Source organism: Medicago sativa, chromosome 5, assembly GCF_051527215.1.
Source record: "Medicago sativa cultivar Bolivia chromosome 5, Bolivia_mono, whole genome shotgun sequence".
Taxonomy (NCBI): domain Eukaryota; kingdom Viridiplantae; phylum Streptophyta; class Magnoliopsida; order Fabales; family Fabaceae; genus Medicago; species Medicago sativa.
In genome coordinates, this window is record NC_140753.1 from 9,239,460 (window position 1) to 9,258,944 (window position 19,485).

General features: G+C 35.5%; 2 protein-coding genes across 3 annotated transcripts; one reads left to right on the forward strand and one right to left on the reverse strand.

Moving 5' to 3' along the window:
- Positions 1-2,891: 2,891 nt before the first annotated feature.
- Positions 2,892-5,042, reverse strand: LOC146919792 (uncharacterized). Its single transcript, XM_085710672.1, has one exon. The coding sequence runs from the start codon at positions 4,187-4,189 to the stop codon at positions 3,176-3,178; it is 1,014 nt and encodes a 337-aa protein (XP_085566798.1). The 5' UTR covers positions 4,190-5,042; the 3' UTR covers positions 2,892-3,175.
- Positions 5,043-9,394: 4,352 nt separating this feature from the next.
- Positions 9,395-18,876, forward strand: LOC146919793 (zeaxanthin epoxidase, chloroplastic-like). Of its 2 annotated transcripts, XM_085713197.1 has the most exons (17): positions 9,395-9,913; positions 9,950-9,991; positions 10,738-10,900; positions 10,995-11,069; positions 11,558-11,658; positions 11,764-11,879; positions 16,290-16,501; positions 16,619-16,710; positions 16,912-17,026; positions 17,130-17,233; positions 17,409-17,454; positions 17,583-17,647; positions 17,753-17,839; positions 18,038-18,092; positions 18,180-18,268; positions 18,365-18,449; positions 18,531-18,876. In XM_085713197.1, the coding sequence occupies exons 1-17, from the start codon at positions 9,501-9,503 to the stop codon at positions 18,609-18,611; spliced, it is 1,941 nt and encodes a 646-aa protein (XP_085569323.1). In that variant the 5' UTR covers positions 9,395-9,500; the 3' UTR covers positions 18,612-18,876. The 2 variants fall into 2 exon arrangements, with proteins under 2 accessions (XP_085569323.1, XP_085569322.1); XM_085713196.1 differs by having other exon boundaries at positions 9,395-9,991.
- Positions 18,877-19,485: the final 609 nt, after the last annotated feature.

Here is a 19,485-nt window from a genome sequence, read left to right on the forward strand (position 1 = left end):
GGGAGGACTTGGGTGGCATGAGATGGTCCACCGTTGAAGATGAGTGGAGGTGGAGTTTAGAAGATACGGGGGTTTTTTCGGTTAAGTCGGCTTATGAGCGATTGTTGAGTTTGTTGGTTGTGGAGGATCATTGGGGAGTGGGTGAAAAGAGGGTGTTTGGGACTCTTTGGAAGTGCCCGGCTCCGTCGAAAGTGGTGGCGCTTGGTTGGAAGGTGTTTCATAATCGTGTGCCGACGAAGGATAATCTTGCTTTGAGGCATGTTCTTGATCCGGGGGTGTCCTCATCTTGTGTGTTATGTCATGGAGCCACTGAAACATCTTATCACCTCTTCCTTCACTGTCATTTCGTTAGCTCGGTTTGGTCCTCATTGATGCTTTGGGTCGATTGGTACTTCTTAACTCCGCCTAACCTTTTTGTCCATTGGGAGTGTTGGAATGGGAGGGGAGGCTCTAAAAATAGGAGGCGAGGATTGGGTTTGATTTGGCTAACAACGATTTGGATGGTGTGGAAAGCTAGGAATGATAGAATTTTTAAAGGGATTAGTAGAGAGATTGATGAGGTTGTTGAGGAGATAAAGGTGTTGTCGTGGCGGTGGATGTTGGAAAGAATGAATATTCCGGCTTGTCTTTACTACGAGTGGAGTTGGAATCCTATCCTTTGTCTTGACAGAATTTCGGTGACTGTGTAGTTCTGGTAGGTGTGGCAGCCTGTTCTGGTGGTAGGTGTCGCTGCTGGGTCTTGTGTGCGGGGTTCTTTTTGGTGCTGTGCAGCTGCTGGTGTTGCTGCTGGGCCTGTTCCCTTTTGCTGTGGTTTCTCTGGCCGAAGGTTGTGGTGTTGCTTGAGTTTGGTGTGTGGCGGTTGCTGGGCAGCAGCTGCTGTTCGCTGGTTTTGAAGCATTTTCTCTGTTTTTGCTGGCAGGGAACCTGGTGCGGATCTGGTGTGTTTTTGTTGGCTTTGGGAGGCTTCTGCAGGGTTTAGGAGCAGTTTCAGGCTGCTATTGTGTAGGCTTCGTTTGTGTTGGTTTTGACGCAGGGGTATGCTAGTGTTTGTCAGTTGCATAAGCCTGCGTCATTACTTTTTTGGGCTGTGCCTTTTTGTTTAGGGGTGGTTTTTTAGGGGTTTTTGTTCGAGCCAGGTGATTGTTAGGCAACCAATTTCCCCTTGTATTCTTTTTTTTCCCACCCGAGCTTATTAGTGCTTCTTGCACGGGCTCGTTGGTTAATAATATTTTGCCATTTCAAAAAAAAAAAAAAAACAGTTTAACACTTTTATTGGTTGAAGAGCAGGCCAAACAGACAAGGCATTGTGATCATGTAAATCTATTGTTGTTCCTTGTCATTTGACATGATGCATTTTGGAACTACAATGATTCTGTTGACTGTTACATTTTCAAATTGAACATAAGTGAATCTATTCATCTGTGTCCTGTGGCAAAAAATAATTAAAATTTGGAAAGCAATGAATTGTTGGTTCATGAAACATAAGGAATCAATTCATGTTGAAATCGAGGAAATCATAGAAGTCCATGAATCGATTCACACATGTCGCAACATGCCAAAAATCGTTTTTAATGCACATTTGAGTTCTAAATGATATGCTACTTCTTTCTTATGTATGGTTGGAATTAACTTTCACAAACATTCCCTGATTCTTACACCTCGTGAATATTGAGATGATTACATATATCATCATAGCTATATAAAGACTTACTCTAAGCCTAAGTTTGACATACATTGAAACAAAGATAAACCTTTAATAAACCTATGCTTAGGGAGACATGGAATCACAAGAAACACCTCTACTAAGAACATCCTTAGCAATGCAAAAAAAAGAAGAGACAGTGATCAGTGATCACCTAGAAAAACACCTTTGAGAAAAATAGCCCACAAACGAACCACTAATGGCAACTGAAGCTTAGCAGAAGAAATAATGGGTTTTGCAACTGATTTTGCTACTGGTTTTGAATTTCTTCTCTCCCAATATTCAACTCCATTTGTTTTTGCCTTTGATGATTTATGTTGCAATTTCAGGCTACTTCATAACAATTCCTCGGTTTGGAGGGTAAACAACGACATTATTGTTGGATAATACTGTTATTACCTATATGCTAAGTGCTAACACACTAATTTGGTACAAACATGATAGAACAGTTCAAACCAAGTCTCTAGTATTATATATCATTGGTTTGGCAACTTTTTGCTATCTAACAACATCTATAATGCTTTCCCGGTGACAACAACCAATAAAAATATTCCAAATTTCCAATATAATTCAAAGCAAATAGAAATATTCCAGTTCCTTAGCCTGTCTCAACCATAATTTCCATATTAATATAATTACTATTATCGGTCTGAAAATCGATAATCAATCTCTTCAATCTCACCATTGTATACTCTGGCTACACTTGTTATACTAGTATTGCAGATTTTGTGTCAGTCAACGCTGAATCTGTAGGATAAGTTGGCCACTTCTCTAGCTTAAATGCCTATTTAACTATACTTGGCCTTCATTTTATGTTGATGTGTAAAATCATGTCACGATGTCATGTTGAGAAGCTCATTTGAACTTCATTGGTGGAAGGTACCAAGTATTCTTAGGACACAAACAATACTTTGTATCTTCCCATGTTGGTGTTGGAAAGATGCAATGATATGCATTTCAAGAGTCACCGAAGAACCCGCTGGAGGTTTAGATACCCCTAGCGATATATTTTGCTAAACCAAATGTCTTTTAAATGGAGTTTAATAAACATTCTTGGTTCATAATCCAATATAAAATGAAGACATACACAATGTTTTTAATCAACACGATAGAACATGACAAAACAGAACAAATGAATTCTGTTTTACAACTAAATAAAAAGCTGAAATTTAAACATAGAAGACAAAGGAATTGAATCAAAAGTTCCATAAACTATTTGCTGCATTCACAAGTTGATTAACATTTTAAGCAGCAGCAAAGAAAGATACTCCTAACATATTATTTTAAGCAGCAGCAAAGAAAGAAACTATTTGCTGCATTCATGTAATTCTACCAATAGTTGCTACACAAAGTGAAACATTTGTGCCAATCACTGTAGATAAACTTTACCAAATTTTTAATTGAAAAGTAAACATACTACTCCTAACATATATAAGACATTTTTTCTTAGTTGTTGAAAATTGAAAGAAACACCTAAACAGCCATAGGGCACATCTCATAACACTTTTTCGCCATCTCTAGGTCTGCCTTGACAACTCCGACCATTCCATCTCCAAGAGGATATTTCATTGTGAGGTGTAACGTTGAGATCACCGCTCCCAAATCAGCAATAGTGGGCAAGCCAATGACAACATTATAAACAGACCAAGAATCAACGACAAAGTACCTTACCTTAATCATCTTTACATTCCCTCCTTTACCAAATGTTGTGTCCAAATCAACGTATCCTTTGACCGGCACACCATCGCCAAAAGTACCCTTCAGAAATCCTTCAAACGGTTTCAGCATTGACTCTCCCAGTCCCATCTTCAAGAATGCAGACCAGTAGAGAATGTTCGCGCTGCTTCCCTCGTTAACAGAGACTCTTAAAACAGTGTTGTTGTTTATTTGGAGTTTAATGACCATAGGAAGAGTAACCTCAATTCCACAACAGTTTTTAGCCATCTCCAGATCACCCTTGACAACTCCCACATTTTCCTTTCCAACGGGAAATACCACGGTGAGGTCTTCGATGGAGATTAATGCATTCAAATCCTTAAGAGCAGGTAAGCCAATAACAACATTATAAGCACTAGCAGTCTGCGAATCATCAACGACGAAGTACCTCACTTCAATGGTTTTCGCATTCGGTTTTGTACCAAAAGTTGTGTCCAAATCAATGTATCCTTTGACTGATACACCTTGTCCAAAACCAATAACACTCTTGAGATATGCATCACATGGTTTGAGCATTGATTCGGATATTCCGAATTTTGAGAATAAGGACATGTAGAGAATGTCTGCTCGACTTCCTGTGTTGATGGAGACTCTAAGAACGGTCCAGTTTTTGGTCCAGTCGTTGATTATGAGTTTGGTGACAAAAGGAAGAGGCAAATTAGTTCTTGTGAACGTGAAGTCTTTTTGTGAAAATGAGATTGGCATGATTTCTGGTTTGATTTCGGTATTATCATTCATTCTAGGTCGTTGGTTTGAAAAGGGTTTTGACATGTTTTCTTTCTTCAGTGTGTGAGAGAGAGGTGTTTGAATAATGTTGAAGGAGTGAGGAGAATGGACTGTAATATGTAACCGCTACGTTGCGCTGGCTGTCTGTAGCTAATGTTGCGGGGAGTGGCGGGCGTGACTGAGGTTCAGCGAAAATGGCTTGAAAACAATGGTCATACTATTGTACGGAAACACACGCACCAATTCAAGACGTGGTAGTGGGAATATTTTCATGATTTCTGCTCTCCCCCAGCACTTTTTGCTCGCGTCCAACATGATTTCCTGTTATACCTCTGCAGTGCAGTCATGCTGCGTGACTTAAATCGCGCATCTTATAATCTTTGCCTGACTTAACTCACGCACCACTGGCATGTGCGCGAGTTAACTCACGCACATTGGCCGGTGGTCAGAGCTGGAGAACAAACGTTTTTTGGTCAGTTTTTCAACATTCAATCTACACATTTTTTACCCATTATACACTTTTTTTTACCACATTAATGGTATTTACAACATATATTATCATTCCCACCTATAAATACCCCTCTATACTTCCTTATTTCCTCACACTATATCACTTTCCCTCCCTCCTCACTCTCTCCCTCTATTTCTCTTCTTTTTTTTTCTTCAATAGTCTCTTTGGGGGCAAAAGTGATCAAACTTCTTCGGGTAAAATAGTGAGTAGCCGACTTGGGGAAGTGATCGACCCTTGGGATAAGTTTAAATCTGCTTTTTTTAACCCCAGAAACTTTTTACCGTGGGTAAAAAGAATTTCTTGGGGTAAAAAAAAACATATTTAAATTTAGCCCAAGGGTTGATGATGTATTTTCCCCAAGAAGGCTGCTCACTATTTTACCCCAAGAAAATTGGTCACTTTTTGCCCCAAGAAGGAGAGAATAAGTGGATTTAGTGAATTCGAATATATTATTGTATCAATTATTGTATTGTATGAATTATTAATAAAATGAGATATTGTTATATGTCTCAATTTTGTTCATTCCTTGTTATTTATATTTGTTTTTATTTTCTAATTTTGTTTTTAATGAATAAATATTAATTTAGTTCATTTCCTTTTATTTATATTTGTATTTATTTAATGAATAAAATCAAATCAATATTTATTTTAAGTTCATAAATAAATTAGAATAAAGTAAATACGTAAATAAATTAATTTTAATAAATAAATTAGAATAAAATAAATAAATTAATTTTAATAAAGTAAATAAATTAGAATAAAGTGAACAAATAATTTAGCAAAATAAATAAATTAGAATAAAGTGAACAAATAAATTAGAAAATAAGTAAATTAGAATAAAGTAAAAAAATAAATTAGAATAAAATAAATTAGAATAAAGTAAATAAAATAATTTGAATATACTAAATAAATTAAAAAAAGTGAGTTAAGTTACTATGCGTGACTTAAGTCACGCAGCGTAAGTTAACTGGTGCAATTTTTTACACTTGCGTTAGTTAACTAATGCAGGGGTAATTTGGGTATTTCAGCTAGGAGCGAGCGAAACTTCCTGGATAAAGAGCATAAATCTATTTTCATAGGAGATCATACATCACACATGTGCGATCCAATCATACGTGTGTGCTTAGCAAAACACATTGTTGACCTTATAGCATTATAAGTTCATGTGACTCAAAACGATCCGTTTGATAATGCTCATTTAAGCATGAGTTTATAATTTATTTTTATTAGTTAAAATGATTTTTTATATGTTAATTTAACTAACTTATAGTTTAAAGATTATATGTTATCATTTTTTCTTACACTTTTACTTTTGTAGTCTTAAAAGTCTCTTACTCAGGATTAAATATAAAGTCACTGAATGTGCACTTTCGTTATCAGTTTAGTCCCTGACGTTAAAAACTTTTGTTAACTGCTGAGTTGACAAATGTTTTGTCCTCGTGAGCTTAGCTCAGTTGGTATGGACAATGCATAAAATATGCAAGGTCCAGGATTCTAACCTCGACCACCACAAAAAAAAGAGTTGACAAATGTTTTGTGCTGACATAGTATATGACGTGTCACAGGGACTAAAGTGATAATAAAATATGATCACTTTGGACCCTGAACCGAAAATCAATATCCCCAAATTGAAACTCAAATCCCTAATTTAATCCACAAATCCTTAAATCTCCTCTAATTCAAACGGGGTGGCGAGGAGGTGGTGATGTGCGATGTCTGGGTGGTTTTAGGGAGGCTGTTGCGACGGGTGGTAAGGAGTTTTCAGTTTGACATATTGTGTGGTGGCGATGATGCAATGGTGGATCACTGGTGTTAAGAGAGAGTGCTGCCGCTAGTGGCAGCGAAGAAGATGGTGAAAGTCGGTTATTGGTGATGTTTTTTGTGGTGGTTTTGTGGCGGTTATTGGTGTCGTGGTGGTTCACGGGTGGGCCAATGGCGGTTTTGGTTGGTATGGTGGTTTGTCATGGTTGAAGTAGCGTGGGTTGGACGGTGTGGTGGTGGAAAATCTAGACTTGGATATGTTGTCGTCAGATCTCTTGGTGGATAGGAGTTAATCAAGAGGGGGTGATAGATGTTGTTTAGGCAAGTAAATAAATGTTTAATGGTGTTGTTTTGGGTGGTGGTGAGCTCTAGGTGTGGTGAGTTTGGTTGTGGTGTTTCTGTTGTTGGGTGCCTCTGTTTTGGGTTCATAGTCGTCGTCGCTAGCTCTTGTTGTGTTTGGGTGCTTTGAGTATAGATGGTCTTTAAGCTGAATCTTTTCCATTTCTGACATGGTTTCTATTTGCACCATTGCGCGACTTGTCGAATGCCTTAAAAATTTGTTTTCTAGATTCTAGTGAGCTGATTGCTTTTGATTCGAGATCAGGATTCGGTTTCTGACTCAGGTTTGTTTTGTGCTATTTATGGTGTTTTCTTTTGTGGACTGGAGGTAAAGAGGTGATGGAACCCGAAGGAGCGTTGGAACACAACATTCTAGGTGTCAAATTGGGCTCGTTTACGATGATGATAAGAGGTTGACCGGGATAGTTTTTGGGGTGTGTAGCAAACGATGAGTGTTTATAGACTTCGTTTTCAGCGACTATTTACGATGGAGTTTGATTTAGGTGGCGAGATTGGTTTCTCATGGGGGTTAAAGATAGGTCTTGGTTAGGTGGAGTATATTTTGATGTTTTTTTATGGATGTTCAGCCTATATACGACGCATTTCTCTTGTAGTTTCTGGATAAACGGTCCCATCTTATGCAGGAGCCGGATTTTTAATAAATTTTGCCGTTTAAAAAAAAAACATTTACGAATTTGTACATGATACTATATTTAAGGACAATTTTTTTTTTTGTAACCTACTCTTATAAAAAAGAACTGAGGAAGTACTTTGATTGATCATGTGTGTTGAAAAAGATTTATACGGTAAGTATTTATAGACACATATCATATTCTATTGGTCAAGCATTATGACCTTGTTTGTTTCAAGTTTACCAAATTTATCCTTAGGAATAACATTCCCTTGAAACATAAAGATGGAAATTTTATTCTAAGGTATTTAGAAAAAAGATGTTTGTTTAACATTATAATATTCACAGGAATGATAAAAATAGGGATTATAGTAGGTAATTACATATGAATTTATTCTCATCTTCATGAGAACTTTATTCACACTCTTTTTCTTTGGGAAATTTTTTCTATTCCAAGGAACGTTTTATACCCGAAAATAAAATTTAGTAAACTTGTAACAAACATAGGCATGCATATTTATATCGTTTTATTCCCAAGAATCTACGAATATAACTTGAAACAAACACACCCTAGTCTCGACTGTCGTTATTGGTTAAACTCGTATATAGTGTGTTTGTGAGGCAAGCAGAGAAAGGAAAGAAAAAATTGTGTGGCAGATTAAAATAGCATAAGTATGATGTGTGTATACAGTTCTTATTTCCATCTGATTGTTTTTCTTTCTTCCGTTACCAGGGAGACATGCTTGATGGAAGTGGAACTGATGAAAATGTTTAAATGATTCAAATCTACTTTTTGCCTAATGAAATGATAACAAATTCCACCCTCCACCTTTTCTTATTCTGAAACATTATGATACTACCTTCGTAAACATCATAAGAAAATGTTGAGCCTATTCTTCTTTGAAGAACTTTTACTTTTGTAACATAACTTCCGACCTTTGAAAACATTGAGATTTTCAAAAGCACGTTTTAACATTGCAGTTGACCTACTTAAACAAAGATAATTTCGAAATCGTAGTCCCTGCAATAATGGGAGAAGGCCACATTCACACATCCAGTTCATCGGTATTAAGGTCAAACAACCCAAAAAATACAAATTTATATTTTATTTATTTATACAAATTCACATTTTCTTCCTTGAAATGTAAGTCCAAGCTATATCCCCGCCTAGGAGGAATAAGACTATCACCATTATGCATAAAACAATCCTTAAAAAAAATAAATTATGCGTTGAACAAGTAATCTAGCTCATCAGATCTTAATCTAACTACTTGACTTACCAGAATCACGATTGTTGTAAGCTTTATTTATAGCGGAGGTTGACTTCTCTAAGCTTCTCAAATGTCCGATGTGGGACTGACTAGCTATCGCTCTATACATGTTTGCCAAAGCACATGTGCTTAAGAAACTTGATTTATAGTAAACTGTACACTGTAGTTTGACTATATATCATCCTTTTCAATTTTTATCTTGTGTTTACCCTTATTGTACACGACCAATTAGTTTTCAAAAAAACAATACACTTAAAAATTACTAATAAGAAGACAAATTCTTCACTCCATCAACACAAAAGACCCATTTATTTGTTTTTTAATCAAGGTGGTGGTTCTTGATGATCTGTCTTCATCAACTTGAATGAATATTTTATCTAACAGTCGGTTTCACTTCACTATCTGACTACTATATTCTTTATGGGGGTGAACTAGCCACTAGTATAGTACCACGTGTACCACAACAATAATTTAAGGTTCCAAAAATCTAAATCTGTCTGTTGTCACAGAAGCATAACCAATAGCCACTGAGCTCACAAACACACTGCCACATGGCTTTTCCTTCTCTATTATTGGTGATTCAAACCACCACATTTTCACTTCTTTGTCATCAATCAATGTCTCTTATAAACCACCACGTTTTCTCTTCTTTGTCATCACCAATCAATGTCTCTTATTAACTCCACTAACATAAATCAATGTTATTATGTTAGTGCATGCTCCCCTTTTTTTAATTCATGCATTCACTTCTTATCCTCAACAACCTTAAGCTATGATCTAATCTTATATTTATTGCACAGAGAAGTAATTGGTTTTCTTTAACATCAACAACAAACTCCAACAATGGATTCTACTTTGTCTCACAAATGTCTCAATCCCTCAATGGCAGCTTTCTCAAGAACCCAATTCTCAAATCCTTTTGTGAGCTTTGGAAACAGAACAACCAAGCAGAGGAAGAAACTGATGCAAGTAAAAGCAACAGTAATGCATGAAGCACCTTCTTCTGTCTCAAAGTCAACGCATAGTGTAGCTGAGATTGATGAAGATCAAACTCCTCAGAAGAAGCAGCTTAAGGTACTTGTGGCTGGTGGAGGGATTGGTGGTTTAGTGTTTGCTTTGGCTGCTAAGAGGAAAGGGTTTGAGGTAGTGGTTTTTGAGAAGGATTTGAGTGCTATAAGAGGGGAGGGACAATATAGAGGTCCAATTCAGATACAAAGCAATGCTTTGGCTGCATTAGAAGCTATAGATTTGAATGTTGCTGAAGAAGTTATGAGAGTTGGTTGCATCACAGGTGATAGAATCAATGGGCTTGTGGATGGAGTTTCTGGGTCTTGGTAAGTTCAATCTTGCGACATACCAGTGATTTCAATTTCTTCTTACTCTTCCTCTCTTGCCATGATATAAAAATTGGTTTAGTTTATGATTACGGGTTACTATGATATGACTAATATAGCTTAAGTACAAATTAAATTCAACTCACTTTTGTGTTTATGGGAACTGTAGTGTACCTATTTTTCAGTTAATGTAGTAAACAGAATATACCTGTTTGAACAACATCTATTTTGCTGACAAACCTGTGGCAAAAGTTTAAACATAAACTTCGAAACATTGCCTGCTGAGTTGACATTAATTTTGTTTGTTTCGTTTGCCACGAATTGCACAGGATTTTATCTGTACTGTGAGAGTTCAGGGTCTAAAATAGTTGTGAACCTTATTTGCATACATAAAGTTTGATCAATATACATAAATTGACTATGTTTCATACAAGAATAAAATTGAAAGCTGACAAAATTTATTCATATAAAATTGAAAGCTGACAAAATTTATTCATAAATGGTATAGAAGCCTAGCTGAGCATTTTTTATTTATTTTATAATCTCGACAGATGCATGTAATAATACTACAACAGAATAAATCAAGTTCCAACATATAATTCAAAGGATGTAAAACAACATTTCTTTACTTATATAAGAATTTATCTTCCTTAATATTGTACATCAACTAAAAGTGTACTCTTAAGGTTTATTGTATGAAATATTAGCATCTACTACTGTGAATTGATATTAAGTTTGGTTATCAGGTACATTAAGTTTGATACATTCACTCCCGCAGCAGAACGAGGCCTTCCAGTTACTAGAGTTATTAGTCGAATGGCTTTGCAAGAGATTCTTGCTCGTGCAGTCGGGGATGATGTCATTATGAATGGTAGTAATGTTGTCGATTTCATAGATCATGAAACTAAGGTAATCAAAGAAAGATTTTATTGAAGATTCTACTCACATTGCTAACACAGGTATTTTTGAAGCTTTAAAACAATATTTGGTTTATCACTTGTAGGTAACAGTGGTGTTGGATAATGGTCAGAAATATGATGGAGATCTCTTAGTTGGAGCAGATGGGATTTGGTCCAAGGTCTTACTAAATTCTTTTTTTTATTCATAGTTTTCTATATAGTAACTCGGGAAGAGTTTGAAGGAAATTTTAAATACTCTCCCAAACCCTGCTTTACTCCTTTTTTGAAGCTTCCCCAAATTATAAGGTTTTGGACATTAAAACAAGGTGGAAGTTTATCATCCCTTTCTCCTCACTCCCCCCACCCTCCTGTACAAAGTTGCCCATTCCCTTTCTAGGCTCCCTAAAAAATCTCAAGTAATTGTATACTCAGCATAATCAATAACACATAATGTTGTATCAGAAGAATTAACAAAACTGCTTATGGTATAAATATCTTCTAGAAAAACGTCAGTCTTTTATACTTGATAACACATAATGTATACTCAGCATAATCAATAACACATGTGTATGTCAATTTATTTTCAGCTTTGCTCCTCCAGTAGTCCAGTTACATGTCATTCTTTTAATTTAATGTCTTTATTATTTAATCGTTATTTTGTGAATAGGTGCGGACAAAGTTATTTGGGGCAACAGAAGCTACATACTCTGGCTATACCTGTTATACTGGTATAGCAGACTTTGTGCCACCTGACATTGAATCGGTTGGGTGAGTTGGCCGTTTCTCGAACTTTAATCCCTATTTAACTACACTTGCCGGTCATCATTTTATCATGTCATGTTGAGAAGCTCACTTGAACTTCTTTGGTTGAAGGTACCGAGTATTCTTAGGACACAAACAATACTTTGTATCTTCAGACGTCGGTGCTGGAAAGATGCAATGGTATGCATTTCACCAAGAACCTGCAGGAGGTGTTGATACCCCCAATGGTATGTGCTTCTAAACTAAATGTCTTGCAAGTGAGTAACATCTGTCAGAAGATACCCTCTGCAGATGTAAAGTGTTATTTTGCACACCATTATAAAATCAATACACGGCGGTTAACATTACTTAGAAACTGAATTGGACGGGTTCAACCACCGACCTTAACTAAAGTTTGGTTATTTTGGCAGTTTGATTGTGATTTTCAGCGCATCATGACCCAAGGGTCACACCGGTTTGAGACCAGATCGGTTTATAAAACATTGATGTTCTTTAGAAACCGAATAGAACGGTTCAACTACGGACCTCAACTAAAGTTTGGTTATTTTGGTAGTTTGATTGTGATTTTCTCTTGGTTTGAGCACATCGTGACCCAAAGGTCACACCGGTTTGAGTCCAGTTTGGTTTATAAAGCATCGATGTTTTAATAAACATGTTAGATTAGAACATCACAAAACAGAACAAACAAGTTCTGTTTTCTATAACTAAAAGCTGGCTTAAACATAAAAACAAAGATCAAAACCTGCATATCTAAAAGAACCCAAGTTTAATAACGTGTTTGATCAACATTAAAGATAATTATCATAACTGGTCTAGCAATAGTTGCTACACAAAGTAAAACATTTGTGTCATTCATTGTAGAGAAACTAAACAACACGTTGAAAAGTACGTTGAAAAGTAAAATACTAAATATACTACTTCTAATCTGCATAACATAGTAGGGACACATTTCGAGACACTTCTTGGCCATCTCAAGGTCTGCCTCGACAACACCAACCTTTCCATCTCCAACAGGATATTCCATGGTGAGGTCTGCCACTGACATTACTGCTTTCAAATCCGTAAGAGCAGGCCAGCGAATAACAACATTATAAATAGAAACAGACGGTGGCGACTCAACGACGAAGTACCTAACCTTGATGGTTTTGGTATTCTCACCTTTACCAAAAGTTGTGTTCAAATCCATGTATCCTTTGACTGGCAAACCTTTTCCAAAAGTACCCTTGAGAAATCCTTGACATGGTTTTCAGCTTAAACCCCTATTTAACTCTACTTGCCGGCATTTTTTCAAGTCATGTTGAGAAGCTCACTTGAACTTCTCTGGTTGAAGGTACCAAGTATTCTTAGGACACAAACAATATTTCGTATCTTCAGATGTTGGTGCTGGAAAGATGCAATGGTATGCATTTCACCAAGAACCTGCAGGAGGTGATGATACCCCCAATGGTATGTGCTTCTAAACTAAATGTCTTGTAAGTGTGTACATCTGTCGCCCTCTGCAGATGTGAAGTGTTATTGGCACACCACTATAAAATCAAGACACGGTGCTTAACATTACTTAGAAACCGAATTGGACGGTTCAACCACCGACCTTAACTAAAGTTTGGTTATTTTGGCAGTTTGATTGTGATTTTGAGTGCATCATGACCCAAGGGTAACACCGGTTTGAGTCAAGATCGGTTTATAAAACATTGATGTTCTTTAGAAACCGAATTGGATGGTTCAATTACCGACCTTAACTAAAGTTTGGTTATTTTGGCAGTTTGATGTGATTTTCTCTGGTTTGAGCGCATCACGACCCAAGGGTCTCACCGGTTTGAGCCCGGTTCGGTTTACAAAACATGGATGTTTTGATAAACATGTTAGAACATCACAAAACAGAACAAATAAGTTCTGTTTTCTATAACTAAAAGCTAGCTTAAAAAACATAAAAGACAAACATTGAATCAAAACCTGCATATCTAAAAGAACACAAGTTGAATAACATGTTTGATCAACATTATCATACTCAATTTCAACTTTTCTACTAATAGTTGCTAGACAGAGTGAACCATTTATGTTTATCATTGTAGAGAAACTAAAAACATTCTGAAAAGTAAAGTAAAATACTACTTCAAAGCTCAAACATAAGACATTTTTTTCTTAGTTCTTGAGAATGAAAAGTGAAAATACTACTTCTAAACTACATAATAAAATAGGGACACATATCATGACACTTCTTGGCCGTCTCGAGGTCTGCTTCGAGAACACCGACCTTTCCATCTCCAACGGGATATTCTATGGTGAGGTCTGGCCATTTGAGTACCGCTTTCATATCTTTAAGAGCAGGCCAGCCAATAACAACATTAAAAATAGAAAAAGACGGCGCCGACTCAACGACGAAGTACCTAACCTTGATGGTTTTGGTATTCTCCCCTTTACCAAAAGTTGTGTCCAAATCAATATATCCTTTGACTGGTACACCTTTTCCCATAGTATACCTGAGAAATGCTTGACATGGTTTGAGCATTGATTCTGGTAGTTTCATCTTCAAGAATGCGGACCAATAGAGAATGTCCACATTACTGCTAGGGTTGACAAAGACTCTTAAAACAGAGAAGTTTTTTTCTGGTTTGATTTCATCTTCAAGAAAGTTGGTGTTGATTTGAAGTTTGATGACAAAAGGAAGAGTAACATCTGGTACTGATTTGGGCATGTTGTTTTCTCGTGTGATTTCGCTACCCATCTTCAGAGAGGGAGGAAGAAAGAGAGAAAGCTAGGGTTAGGTTAGGTTGAAATCTTCTTGAATTAGGGTTCGTGGGGTAATGAGAAGAAGAAGAGAATGAGGTTTATTTGTTGCTATTTATACTTGAAAATAAATTAAAGATATTGTTCCAAAAGATATTTAAAATAAATAAAAAAATCTTTTAGAAAATATATTGACAATTTAAATAAAATATATCTTTTGTCCTCATGAGCTACTTGATAGGGACAATGCATATTATATGCAAGGTTCGGAGTTCGAACCCCAACACAACAAAAAAAACCTTTTGAAACAATTTCTAAATCATGTTTTTGATTTTATTTAAATAAGATATTTATCTTTTGAAACAATTTCAAAATTATATCTATTATTTTATTTAAATCTGATTTAAATAAAGTATATTTTTTTGAAAAAAATTCAAGTACTACAAAATACATGTCTCTATAAAAATGAACATGAACTGATTCAACAAATGTTTGTTGTTAGATCACTCATTCGAGTAGCATGCAACATGTCTCTATAAAAATGAACATGAACTGATTCAACAAATGTTTGTTGTTAGATCACTCATTCGAGTAGCATGCAATTTAGATAAGTCTGATATGTCATATCATAAGGCCAAGAGACATGGTCTTATCATGACTCAACAAGCTGATATGATGATCATGAAATGAACATTTGATTTACTAGGGGGTTGTAAATGGACTATATATATTCAAAGAAGTGACTGGATGTCAAATAATCTTATCGAAGTTCATGTACACAAATCATATATGGATATTAGTTGTTTCATCCAAATGAGTAAGCCACATGTGATGAAAATGAGTCTTCTTATAGAAGATTAACATGGACGATATTCTAAATACAATTAAGTCTGATATGTCTGTATCACAAGGCTAAATTTCTTAATTATTTTTTCTACATGTATATTTTTAGGCTAAATTTTAACATAAATCTTACAAAACCGAGCCACTTATAAATACATGTTCAGAGCTCATCCAGCGTGGAACTCTTAACAATACTCGTCTTTACACCGAAGGTGTGGAACTCTTAACAATACTATTCCTCCAAGTAAATTGTCTCTTGTGGGAGTTCTATTAATTAACAAACGCCAAATAAACAAAAACACCTTCAAAAGTATAACTTTATTCCAAATAATATCGAAGACTTTTGTTCAATCAATATGCTCCACATTAGACAACAAATAATATACTCCATTATAACTTTATAACCTTCCCCAATATTGAGCTTTCAATCTCACATATCTAGCACATGAACCTAAAAAAAATATGTTATGCAACAAATCGCAACACTCCCCCACTAGCTCCTCCTCCCAAGCTAATACCTTCTACGCCACTTCCAACCATCACCATCAACATTCCACCCTAAATTGTTCAACTAAGTGATTGACACCAAACGATTATCAGTCAGCTCAAAAAGCCTTATGAATCTATCACATAAAGGATCATCCTCCAACCGTGGATCTATCCAAAAAAGCGTATTAACGCAATTAAATAAAAAAGTTCATTTTGCGAAAATATATTTTGTTTTTCATTTTCTAAAATATGTATTCATTTTAACTCGTCCATTAGAAGATGAGAGACTTTTAAAGTAGGTCACTATGTTGGAGAAAAATAAAATGTTACTGCTGGGAATAATGCATTTATTGATATTTTTTTTAGGGAGCATTTATTGAAATAATGAAAGTTGAATTTTTGACATTTTGGTAGTTTAAAAAAATGCTAGGCAATTGTTCACTTCAAGAGTAATTTTTTACTTGTTAAGAAGTAAAACTAACACAAAGTTTATGAAATGAAAATAATAAATGTTTTTACAAAATAAATTGGATCTAAATCTTACATTGTCTAAGTTCTGAATTCTACCTCCATGGCAGGGAAAAAGGAAAGGTTGCTGAAGATATTTGAAGGCTGGTGTGATAATGTGATAGATTTGATAGTTGCCACTGAAGAAGAGGCAATTCTGCGACGAGATATATATGATCGGACGCCGACACTAACATGGGGAAAAGGACGTGTGACCTTACTTGGTGATTCTGTTCATGCCATGCAGCCAAATATGGGCCAAGGAGGATGCATGGCTATTGAGGTATATATGTTGAGTTAACAGTACAATTCATGAGCTGTCATTGTTGTTTTATTATTCTAGTCACAAAATAGAAAGCTATATAATCTTTGGAAAGCTTATATTTTATCTTTATTACAGGATGGATATCAACTTGCATGGGAGTTGGATAATGCATGGCTACAAAGTGCAAAATCAGGCTCTACAATTGACATTGTTTCTTCCCTTAAGAGGTAACATCTGAAACTATTCAATCTTCTTAAATATCTTAATGACTTGATTTATTTTGCAAATGGCTTGTTACTGATGGATCATTGTTACCAATTACTTTCATAAACTATCATATATTAATTTCCAAATTGGTTAATTTGGTTATAAATAACTTTGTCAACTCATAGTTCATGTATTTTTCCTCTTTTCATTCCTGCTTTCAGCTACGAGAGGGAGCGAAGATTACGAGTTACTATTGTTCATGGAATGGCAAGAATGGCAGCTTTGATGGCTTCCACCTACAAGGCATATCTAGGTGTTGGTCTTGGACCCTTTGAGGTAGCTAGGAATTAAGTTGTTTTAAATTAGATTTTGAATGATAAAGTGAAGGTTATACTTCATATTGTGAAACCTACAAGTTCATGGTTCCTTTATATTGCAGTTTTTAACCAAGTTTAGAATACCACATCCAGGAAGAGTTGGAGGAAGGTTTTTTATTCAAAAGTCGATGTCTTTGATGTTGAATTGGGTGTTGGGGGGCAATAGGTAAGTGACACATTTCTTTGCTATTTATAACTTTTCATCATGCATGCATGTGTTAGTAATACGAGCCAATGGATTAATTCCAAAAAGGATTGAAAGATGAAGAAACTGATAAAAGTGAAAACATTAGTTCTCTATTTATTCTTTGAAAACATGAAGAATAATGCTACTTTTGCAGCTCCAAACTTGAAGGAAGACCACTATGTTGCAGGCTCTCAGACAAAGTACGTTCGATCAATTTACTTTGTACAGTTATGTTACTTAGAGAAAATGGCAGCTTGTCTTTTACTGTTTATGTCTATTAGACTTTGTTGTGATGTAAATGCTAATAAGAGTTTGATTATTTATCAAGGCAAGTGACCAGTTACACACATGGTTTGAAGATGATGATGCACTTGAGCGTACTATTAATGGAGAGTATGTTTATGGCCTAATATTGATGAATATTGACCTTTGGTATATATTTCCTGCCATATATACAGATCACATTACCGTGTCATTCCCTTTTTGTTTGAATTGTAGATGGATTTTATTACCATGTGGAGATGTAGCAGGCCATCTCAAACCTATATGTTTGAGCCAAGATGAGAAAAAACCCTACATAATCGGGTACACCTCGGCTCTGTAATTTTTTTGCAATTTTTATATTTGATTCGTTGAAAATCTTAATGTATCTATCCGACTTTTGGTGCTTCTTTGAAACACAAGAAAAGTTTTTAATTTTTTTATCAACTATTATCTAGGGTAAAAGGTCCTTCTCAATTTTTCATTTTCAACAAATTTTCTGATATGTTTCTGCAATTACAGGAGCATGGAACAAGAAGATTATCCAGTAAGTTTAATCACAATACCTTTAACTCAGGTAAGAAAATTTGTCTTGAGCTGAATTAGACATGGTTCCAAACTCATGTGGTCTTGAAGATCATGCAACAAAGTTTCACTTTTAAAGGTATCTCAATTGCATGCTCGAATTAACTACAAAGATGGTGCATTTTTCTTGACTGATTTACGGAGTCAACATGGAACTTGGATCACTAAGTAAGTAAAGCAAATTTCAGGCTACTAATTATTTTTTATCGAATATTACAAGTCTAGAAAATTGTATATCTAATTTTTTTCTCATCATATTTTCAGCAATGAAGGGAGGCGATATATGGTACCTCCAAATTATCCTGCCCGCATCCGTCCTTCTCATGTGATTGAGTTTGGTTCTAATCAGGTGACAGATAATTCCTCCAAATTTATACATATTGACAATGGTGTATTTTATTTGGCGTCTAAACATGGAAGTTATTTGCAGGCTTCATATCGTGTAAAAGTGACAAGGTCTGCTCCAAGAGTGGCTCAAAAGGAAGCGACAGAAATTTTACAGAAAGTATAATCTGTACAGGAAAAATATTCGTCTTGTAAGTTATAGAAAATTGGAGCCATAGAGTCTTGTAAGTATGATTATGTGTAGTTACAATTCATCTTGTAAGTTATAGAAAATTTGTACAGGAAAAGAATTGGAGCCATCCAACATGTACATTGTTTTAGTCCATGGTATTATTATACCATGATGCCAACCATTTTAGAATTTGTACATGTTACACAATTTTTTATTGTGACACTCAGAATTAAATTATATATTACTTATATTGATATAATGACAAGTACACTGGCTATACTTCTTATTTTGGCAATGCAGATTTTGTGCAGGTTGACATTGAATTGGTTATTGTTGGGTAAGTTGGCCATCAGTCTGGCTTCAATCCATATTTAATTAAATTTGATAGACTTTATGTTTTGAGCCTAATCATGTAAAGATGAGAAGCTCACTAGAACTTCTCTGGTTGAAGTTATCAAATATTTTTAGGACAAACAATACTTTGTATCGTCAGTTGTCAGTGCTGGAAACATGCAATGGTATGCACACGAAGAACCTTTCGAGGTTGATATCCCCAATAGTATAATGTCTTCTAGACGCGACATGTGTCAGAGGATACCCTCGTTGACGATCCACTATAAAATCATGACAAAGACAATGTTTCAAAAATCGAATCAAATGGTTGGACCTTGAACCAATCTTTACTATGGTTCAATGGTTTGACTGTATCTTCGTCTCAGTTCGAGCATACCATGACCCAGAAGTTTCATCAGTTTGACGTTCGGCTCATTTTTTAAAACATGTGTTTATTAAATAGGTTAAAACAGAAACATTTGTTCTGTTTTCTATATCTATAAGCTGGCTTTAAAAACATAAAAATAAAGAATTG